At 43.4% G+C, this 9,699-nt stretch overlaps 1 protein-coding gene and 1 long non-coding RNA gene across 5 annotated transcripts in view; one reads left to right on the top strand and one right to left on the bottom strand.

Annotated features, from left to right (window-relative positions):
• Positions 1 to 1,462: 1,462 nt before the first annotated feature.
• Positions 1,463 to 9,699, top strand: part of gabra4 (gamma-aminobutyric acid type A receptor subunit alpha4) — a 23,217-nt gene continuing 14,980 nt past the window's right edge. For 2 of the 4 annotated variants that reach the window (XM_027017253.3, XM_027017225.3), the window contains exons 1-7: positions 1,464 to 2,240; positions 2,474 to 2,592; positions 4,772 to 4,839; positions 5,281 to 5,501; positions 5,656 to 5,738; positions 7,681 to 7,824; positions 8,768 to 8,920. In XM_027017253.3, coding sequence (XP_026873054.1) covers positions 2,164 to 2,240; positions 2,474 to 2,592; positions 4,772 to 4,839; positions 5,281 to 5,501; positions 5,656 to 5,738; positions 7,681 to 7,824; positions 8,768 to 8,920 — 865 coding nt within the window. In that variant the 5' untranslated portion in view covers positions 1,464 to 2,163. Of the gene's footprint in view, positions 2,241 to 2,473; positions 2,593 to 3,942; positions 4,338 to 4,771; positions 4,840 to 5,280; positions 5,502 to 5,655; positions 5,739 to 7,680; positions 7,825 to 8,767; positions 8,921 to 9,699 lie in introns of those variants that run through there. The other 2 variants (XM_027017234.3, XM_027017242.3) reach the window with 2 other exon arrangements.
• LOC145651689 (uncharacterized) overlaps positions 8,653 to 9,699 on the bottom strand; it is a 17,188-nt gene continuing 16,141 nt past the window's right edge. Inside the window, exons 2-3 of the long non-coding RNA XR_014117570.1 lie at positions 9,317 to 9,697; positions 8,653 to 8,799 (exon numbers count right to left, since the gene is read on the bottom strand). This is a non-coding gene — a long non-coding RNA (uncharacterized LOC145651689). The remainder of the gene's footprint in view (positions 8,800 to 9,316; positions 9,698 to 9,699) is intronic.

Genomic DNA, 9,699 nt, shown 5'->3' with positions numbered 1-9,699 from the left:
AGAGAGAGAGAGAGAGAGAGAGAGAGAGAGAGAGAGAGAGAGAGAGAGAGAGAGAGAGAGAATGAAGGTAGGTTATCCTCTTGCTTCCTGCAGGGTGTTAAGCTTGACCGTAGCTCAAGAACTTGTTCCAGAGGTGCAGTGCATGCGTGCCGACAAACCCACACTGCACACACACACACACACACACACACACACACACACACACACACACACACACACACACACACTCACACTAATGATACTGAGATGACATCTATCCTGCACTCCCATCTCTCACACAAAGACACACACACACCCGCACGCACACACACACTTACTTTTACATCTATTCATGCTGTAAGTATTATAGTACATCACATGGCCATAGATTTCTCTGCTTTGATACTCCAGAAATAAACACTGGCCCCTGGATGTTCCCAGAAACTCCAACAGTAGCCTCTTCTCTGATAGCTGCATGGTATGTTGTCTGTAGAGTCACAGAGAAGCATGCTCAATAGAATAGAAAAGGTCATGCTTCCTTATTTTAACTCCAAATTAGGACAAGCCTCAAAGGCCTTCTTAGAGGAAGAGAAAAAAAGACACTGCGTATATATATAAGGCCTACATGATCATAGATATGTGTTAAATAGCTGGTCCTAAATATTTCACGATACACCTCTGCATACAGCTATGCTTATACAGATGTGTTAATATCAATTTAGGACATGAGAGCAGTAGTGTGAATTATTCCTAGGCTCACATGAAGCCATGAGTCGCCCTCCTCTGTCTCAGAGAAAACCTCTCACCTGCTGTGGTAACAGAACTACACTACGGACTGCGTTGTCTGAATTGTTCTGAGCTTGGTAAGTTCAAACTGTCCTCACTGAGTGTCCTGTAACCCCGCTCACGTGCGTGAATGAATGATAGATGATGGCAACCCATGAACAGTGCTTCCTACAGCGCTGCGATGCGCTTGAATGTTAGCCTGCCGGTGTTAGTTAGCTTCCTCCCCCCATCATGGCTGCCACCGAACACTGCACCCAAGAGAACCCAACAACCAGCAGTACCAACTGCAATGGCTCTCAGCTTCGAAAGCAAACATACTGTTCCTCCTAGGATGGCAGTCCATGCCCCACCCTGGGGGCACAGGCACACACACACACACACACGCACTCACACACACACACACACACACGCACACACACACACACACACACACACACACGCACTCACACACACACACACACGCACTCACACACACACACACACACACACACACACACACACACACACACACACACATTCCTTCAAAGACTGCCCTGTCCCAGGTGCACTGAAATCTGCGAAGCAGCATGCAGCCTGTCCCACTTACTGTACAGTGCAACTGTACCTGTGAAGGTGAGCGTGCCTGCGCGTGAGCGCGCGCGTGTGTTTGCGTTTGTCGTGAGCTTGTTGCGACAAAGTCTGACCCATTTGAACGTAGGGGCTTGCGTTTCATGATGGCACACTTTTTTTCATATACATTACAGGAATATTGAGCGTCCGATTCATTTGGGATATGCTGGCGATAGCCATAACCGAAACCCACGCTAATAAATACCTACAAGTGCTCTTTCAAATTTACACCTTATGTACATGTCAATTAACACTATTTCTCTAAAGTCCTGGAAAGCCCATCATGGCTTGTCTAGTATACTTTGCAGTTTTTGCCAGAGGGAGCGAGGTGTTGGGTACATCGACCCTGCTAACGAGGATTAACCCTTAGTAGAAGATGTCCAAACATTTGGACGTGTCGTCAACCGCCCAAGTTCGCGCTCTTCCGCGTCCTTCTCGCTGCTGCGTGAAGCACTGCGTGTGTTACGCGGCGGACGCACAGCCCAGTTTTGGCACTGAGAATTTCGTGTTGGCATCCAGCGCTGCGTCTCCGTTTTATCGCTTTTCCCAGCGCGACCCACTGCCCTAAGGAACGCTTTTGCACATGGGTTTGGTAGCGACAGAGTTGTGATTTGGGATGTATACGTCGGGCGAAAAGACGGGTCTCTAAACGGATGCTTGGCTGGCATTCTTTCTTTGTCAATCAAAAGATTGAAAAACCGATCTCCTGCTTTTCGGCTGTGATCTTTCCCCGGGACGAGACGTTTGGCACGGGGAAATGTAAAGAAGCCTAAAGTATGGCATGCAAAGATGGTTCCTGCCAAGAAGGAGATGGTGCACCCCACTTATATTTCGACTCTCTTCTACTTTCTCTGTTTGACGGCTTGGTGAGTTCCAAGGATCCATACGTTACGCTCTCAGCTCCAGTTATGACACTAGTCTAACCTCGTGGTATCTACACTGCGGCGTCAGTGCTCGAATATCAAGACAGCTTTTAGTGGGAGACCTTTATTTTGATTGTGATAAATAACTCTAAACAGATATTCTATCCTAGTCATTTTCATTTGTGTGCAAATTGATGTGCATCAAATCGAGTTATTTTGCTGTGTCTGGTTTTCAGCATAAAGAGAATATCTGGACAGATAAAGAAGGATGATAGATTATACCCAGAAAATTTCACACGTATATTAGACCGACTCCTAGATGGTTACGACAACAGACTTCGACCTGGATTCGGCGGTACGTATAAAAGCCAAAGCACAGTGTAACTAATTTTTGAAGTTAAAATTGGTGCTCAAATTGCGTTAGCAGGTAGGAAAAGTGAATCTTCCTTAGAATATGTGTGGATAATAAACATCCCCACTTCCCCTGCCTGGCTGGGTTAGGGTTGATTATTGCCTGCTGGATATGGTCTTCCGAGGATGTTGGGGTGTGGGTTAACTACGAGCTGCAAAGTCTCTCCTCCTACAACGCATTCTTTTTTCTGCTCTCGTTCTATGCATTAGATCTGTGCATTTGAATATCTAATCGAATTTCGTTATGTAAAGGGGCGGAGAAAGACGCTTATAGTACAATAGTTTTAATGGGGTTTTTTTCTGTGCTTAAAGCAAAAATGCCAATCACATTTTAAGAAAAATAAATTTTAATCACTTTTACTCATCCATTGTTCACCTCTCATGTCCAGCCTGTAGTATTTTACTACGGATTTTTTAAAATATATTTTCGTGATCAAGCTAACTGTTATTAAACTTAAGTTATAGGCTAAGTTTAAAACTTATTTTCCTGCAAAATGATAACTGTCAGGCTAGGTTGTATTGCGTTCACTCCAAATTGGAGGCTGCTCTTTACTGGTCGAGCGGTAACGAGCGGTAACGAGGCCTTACGGTCGCGCTTTTTACGTAACTTCTCCGAAGAGGCAGCGTATCACCCCAAACAGTACTCCCACCTGCACTTAACAAGCGCACTTTCTTGGAGCTGGAGGAGCGTATAGGGGGTGCAGCGCAGTTCATGCGCAGGGTCTTTCGTATTCTCATCACTTGTCTGCTTTATGTGGTGCGGGGTTTTTTTCCCCACTCCAAATATAAGTATTTTATAATTGACGTGCTAGTGCTGCGTTTTTGTGTACAGTGTAGTAACGACTGGGAAAAGCAAGGGTGTTCAGCAACGCAGCAAGACTCTCTCTTCATCAAGAGCTCCATATTCAGGACATGACTGAGATCAGTGGAGGGGGATATTTTGGGAGGCTTTTGGGAAGGGCTTAAATCTTGAATTGAATCAGGTGCAATTGCTGGTCCTGATTTGGCTGCAAACTTGGCAGCAGAACATAAGTGGATTTTTTAAATCTGTTTCCTTTTAGAACATACAGATGGGGGGGTTAATCGGAGGCAGCATATGCCTTATGCAGCCATAAACCGCAACATCGTCTATCTCTTCGGCATTCTAAATCAGCCCACCCTCTAATGTCTATAACCAAACGAGTATGCCACTCCAAGAACATGTACAGATAGATCAAAGATGCATCATACATCATGTTGCATCGTGTTGGAGAAAGGAGAGAATTAACATCAGAGTCTTTTATGTGGATGCCAGATTCAAAGCCACACTTAGTAATTTCAGGACAACCATGTGGCAGAACAACAAAGGAGCAGTCACACTAAATGTTCAAGAACAGTGGAGACAGGGAGATGTGAGATGTTTTGCCCTTTTGAAACAACGACTGAGTCCAGTATACAAGAAGTGGCGATATGAAGATGCATTTTTAAAATCCTTAAAATATTTTCTAGGTCCACTATTTATGTGACATGCACATAAATGCAGCGAGCGGAAGGTAGGACACATGATTATGGCGAACCCAGAAATCACTGTCATTATACACAGCAGAAGATAACATATATTTCAAAAATCCATAGCAGGACCAACAGTCCTAAAAAACACGGAACTGGAAAGCCAAAAAATGTGTGAACAGCAAGAACAGTGAGTAAGTGGTGAGTATGCATGTAGTCTTAATGAGTGAATAAAGAGTTGAAAACTGAATGTTGCAAGATCTGGAATAAAGCCTTTCACAATCGAGAGTGTAGCTGTAAATAGGTCTAAGCTTCCGCTAATTCCGAGTCACAAGGGGATGCCATAGTTTTTGATTGTTTGTTTGTTTGTCTTTACATAATTGGCTTTACTGCAGTCATGCCATATTCTGCAGTAATTCACTCAGAGTAATGAACATTTATCCTAGCAGTGTTAAACCGAGGCCCTCAAATCCAAAATCTGATTGTGGATTTTATTTTCACTAGGGGTTGATTTATGTAATAGAATATCTGTTTTTGAATCATAACCTGTAAGACTCAGGTACACAAATATTGGAATTTGCATATCATGGAGAATGAATTTCAACTGCAAAGGTGTCGTGTCCATTCCTCAATAGGTCCAGTGACTGAGGTGAAGACCGATATCTATGTCACCAGTTTTGGCCCAGTGTCTGATGTGGAAATGGTATGTATGAAATTAAATATGATGTGGCAATGTGTGTGTGTCTGTGTGTCTGTGTATGTGTGTGTGTGTTCATGCATGTGTGCACTCGTGTTCATTCATGTCCATCTTACAGTAAAACTATGTGAATCTGTATACATCAAATCTTGACCAACATGCAGCGCCTCCCATGCAGAGTTGATGTGTGATGAAATGGATTCACAGTCTGCAACTAATTAGCAAGCAAATGGTCCAGGTACCCTGACAGCCAGTGGTTACTTGTGAAGTTCCCTAGATGCTGGAATAATGCTCTGAAGTGTTTAGATACTGTGAATGAAAATTTAGCAGTTCTCCTTATGTGCATTGGTTATAACAAGCCATTTTAAACAATAAACTGCATTCACATTCACATTCACTAGTTTCAAAGATCATTATCCAGTTGCTTTGGTTCTCTCTGTTTTTCAGGAGTACACAATGGACGTGTTTTTCCGACAGACGTGGGTCGACCGGAGGCTGAGGTATGAAGGGCCGGTCGAGATCCTTCGGCTGAACAACCTGATGGTGACCAAAGTGTGGACTCCTGACACATTCTTCAGGAATGGCAAAAGATCTGTGGCCCACAACATGACCGCCCCCAACAAACTCTTCCGGATCATGAAGAATGGCACCATCCTCTATACCATGAGGTACAATGCACACGCAAACTGCAATGAATGTCAACAATTTTGTAAATCCCGTTTTGGTTTCAGGAGGGTTCAAACAGTGTTTTTGATTTGTGTGTGCATGTGTGTGTGTGTGTGTGTGTGTGTGTGTGTGTGTGTGTCTTTGTTTTTTATACAGGCTGACAATTAGTGCAGAGTGTCCAATGAAGCTAGTGGATTTTCCTATGGATGGTCACTCATGTCCACTCAAGTTTGGCAGCTGTAAGTTTTCTTTGATTCTTTTAATGTTAGCGGTTTGCTGCAGTAGGTGTGAAAAGATAATACACCAGTCTGAGACAGACCTTTCGCCAAAACCAATAAAGATAACACAGCTAATTGTTTTTAGAATCAACGCCGACATTTATAGCAAATTACTAAAATATGATGTGTAAATGACATAAACATTACTAAAATCATGCATGTGTTCAGTGTTTCAGTTTTAAAACCAAATAACCTTTTAAATCTGTAGAAAAACCGACCAAAGCACCCACAGGATGAAATCCTTTAGACAGTAAGAGTATGGGCAGAGGAAAAGACTTTGTAGCCTCGAAACCTCCGTGAGCCTCTAGTCCCTGAGAGGAAGACTGCTTCTAATTGGAGGGAGAGGAAAGAGTTCTCTTAGGGAGGATCAGACCAAAAGTTGTTTAAGTAGAAAAGTTGTGCTTTGGATATCGCTTCGCTTTGCAGGAAGTATATGCACAAGTGCAGCTGTCCCTGGATATATTTCTCTGGGTTTTTTGGGGTTTTTTTTTTTTTTTTTGTAAGCAAATGGAATATTCTGCTGTAGCTTATATTTAAATGCATTAATTTGATACAGAAGCAAACTGCCTTGTTTGTTATTCTAAAATTTCAGAGCTATCACAGTTCTCCACATGCAGGGATTTGAGACAGGTTCACCACACAGGAGGAATAATTACTGTTCCCACTGCAAAAGAAAATAAATACAAAATTAGATCATCTGCTCAAAACCGAACAAAGAATCATTATATCAGCACAGTCTCCGCGATGGTCAGTCAGCAAAACGAACGCTAAAAAGAAGAAGGGAGGGAAAAACTCATTTCCTACAGAGGAATCTGTGGTTGGTGCACAGCATGGGGCTTTTATCATTGCAAGCTGACAGATTTAGAGATAAAATCATTTGAGGAGATGGAGGAAAGAAAGCTCCACTGGAGTCATGGGGTTTCGGAGCCCCTCCACCCGAACCATTAGATTGTGACATTGCGGAGGAGGACATGTGATTTCTGGAATGTTGGTGGCAGGGTTAAGAGATGACCTCGGCCTTAGAGAAAGACAACGGAGTCCGGAGCAGCCGAGGAGGTTGCCCTGGCTCTGTTTAGTGCCAAGCATTAGTTTTCTCCATCCTTCTCCTTCTCGCTCTCTGTTCTCTCGTTTGTCTATTCTGTTGGGGAGTTTTTTCTAACTTTTGTTGCTCTCAGTGTCTGATTACCTTCTGATTCCTAATTCTTGCGTTAACCCCTACAGTATGCACGTTCACACACACACAGAAGCACACACAGGCATCTTCATGGTGGCGAGTGTTCCGCTTCAGCGATACACTTTTTCGACTCTGTATCACACTGGAGAGAAAGAGCGAGAAAGAGAGAAGGAGAGATCAGAAGAAGAGAGATGGTCTCAAAGGAGGACAGGAGAACTGGGACCGTGGAAACTGGCTTGCCCATCAGACCCCGCCCCTCACCACATGGCCACACCTTCATTGGGCTGTTGATGCTTTGAGCTCTACCCAGGTGGATCCCCCTCCAATCATGAGCCGCTCCTGTTTTGGATGAGCACCCAGAGAGGTGGCCCTCATTGCACAGGGGTGACTGCACCATGCATTGCGGGGCTAAGCGCGATGCCGTTGCCCGGGTTACCGTGCTGACACACACACGATGGATGTGACACAGCAAGCCGATTGACAATGACCGTGTCCTCTCTAAAATGATCACACGTGTCATCCACTCTCATATAAATGCATTACGGCATGCGCTTTGTAACGGTGTTATGCGCTTGGATGCTGGCAGCCTTTTCCACTCCTCTGCACCCACACAAACCGTTGGATTCCTTCCGCATTCGTTTCGCTCCTTCCTTGTCCACTCTAACGTTCTCCTGTCGGCTCCCGGTCCGTCCCTGAATAAACTCCAAACGACCGCACGCTGTCTTTCAGACGCTTACCCTAAGACCGAGATGATCTACACGTGGACCAAAGGGCCTAAACACTCGGTGGAAGTCCCTCCCGAATCCTCCAGCCTCGTGCAGTACGATCTGATTGGGCAAACTGTCTCCAGCGAAACCATCAAGTCTATCACAGGTACACGCATCTGCCTTCAACAAATGGCTTTCTTTTGCAAAGAATCTTTATCGAATATAGGTATTTGAAGGTTTATATAAGGCCTTCAAATTGCTAAAATCTCTCTCTGTGTGTTCTTTATGTTCTTCTGAATTCCATAAATTATTATATGTATTACGTATAAGTTCTGATGGAGGAAACAATCAATAGTTATTTAATTATACATGGCTCTGAGGAGAAAATTGGCAGCATGTATGATGCCAAGTTTTATTGGGGGTTTTTTTCATTTTTCTTAGCTAGTTATAGATGCGCATATGCATATATGTATGTCACATACCTCAATCCAACCAGTAGGTAAAAATAATATATGCATGTCATCATATGTGTCATATGTATGTGATTTTTTTTTTTGGGCTTGTTTGTTTTGGGGGGTCCTGGTGGCCTTTCACATCACAGCCTGAGTCTCTCTAAAGCTGCAGACCCTATGCACATGATCTATCACTTTACTAATGGTTGTTAATTTAATAGTGATATACTAAAACTTACACAATAGACTTAAGTATAGTCTGTTGTGTTAATTATTATTTGCTATGTTAATTATAATGGAGTAATTATTAGTTTGTTGTATAATCCATATGTGTTACTGCATTGCGACACAATGTATGACAGTATTGGGGTAATATGGGTTTTGATGAGTCTCTTATACCGTGTATTACTGTAGTTATTATTATCAAATTTCTATTTTGGGATTCAGAAACCATAACCATAACACTAACCATAACTATAAATGAAACAGAGGGACAAGTGGTAAGTTTTATTGCAATGTACAAATTAACATCTCAGCAGTTGATGTGAAAAGCACCCTTCTGTGGTTATCATTTATTTGATTTTGTTAAGCTAATGTCTTGTATTTTTCCACCAGTAGCATTGACTCATATCAGACTCCCGGTTATCCCTCTTTCAGGTGAATATGTCGTTATGACCGTCTACTTCCACCTGAAACGGAAAATGGGATACTTCATGATTCAGACATACATTCCTTGCATCATGACAGTAATCCTTTCCCAAGTGTCCTTTTGGATAAACAAGGAATCTGTGCCAGCCAGAACTGTCTTCGGTGAGTGTCACTCGCAAATCCTCAACAATAGTTTTTCTCTCAGTTCCATTCCTCTTTCATCTTTGCATGCTCAGGCATATTCATTCAAATACAGAAGAGGAATGGATTTGAGAGGAAAGTGTTATTGTCTCTTCTCTCTCACTCAGTTTCTCTCACTCTCACTCTCACTCACTCTCTCACTCTCACTCTCATCTCTCTTACCCCTTTCATGTCTCATGTCTCATTCTCCCCTGTGTCTCTTCAACTAATTAAGGTATAATTGTCTATACACTTCAAAACTCTCTCTTACCTCCATCTCTCTATTTCTCTGTCTATCTCTCACTCACTTTCACTCACACTTCCAGTGACTCACACACACACACACACACACACCCCCTGTTTCTTGCTAAACTTTACCTGGGGCAACAGAGATGCTGAGAATAGCATGCTCTCATTCTTTGATGGGAGAGTGTACCATTGACCCCGCCCCCCCTCACTCGTCTGCTCACAGCGCGGTGTGATGGGAGCCTGGCCAGCAGGGCAGGCTTATACGCCTGGCACGAACGTGTGGTTAGTGACACCAGTATGAGACTAAGGGCAGCATTTAGAGATGGCGAGGCAGCAGAAAAAGACGGGACCCAAAGCTCAGAGTTTAGTAGTGGCCATTTCAAACGGGCATGCTGGCATCTGAGATGGATCGCTTCTTTTCTCCGAGCCAGTTTTCTTCAGTCAGCGTTGTTCTCAGTGCGTAGTAACGTCTTCCAGCAATCCTTTATTGCATCATGTCTCTGAAGATCCCT

Source organism: Electrophorus electricus, chromosome 16 (genome assembly GCF_041902795.1).
Source record: "Electrophorus electricus isolate QZ-2024a chromosome 16, ASM4190279v1, whole genome shotgun sequence".
NCBI classification, from domain to species: Eukaryota; Metazoa; Chordata; class Actinopteri; order Gymnotiformes; family Gymnotidae; genus Electrophorus; species Electrophorus electricus.
This window is presented reverse-complemented; position numbering and strand designations above follow the sequence as displayed.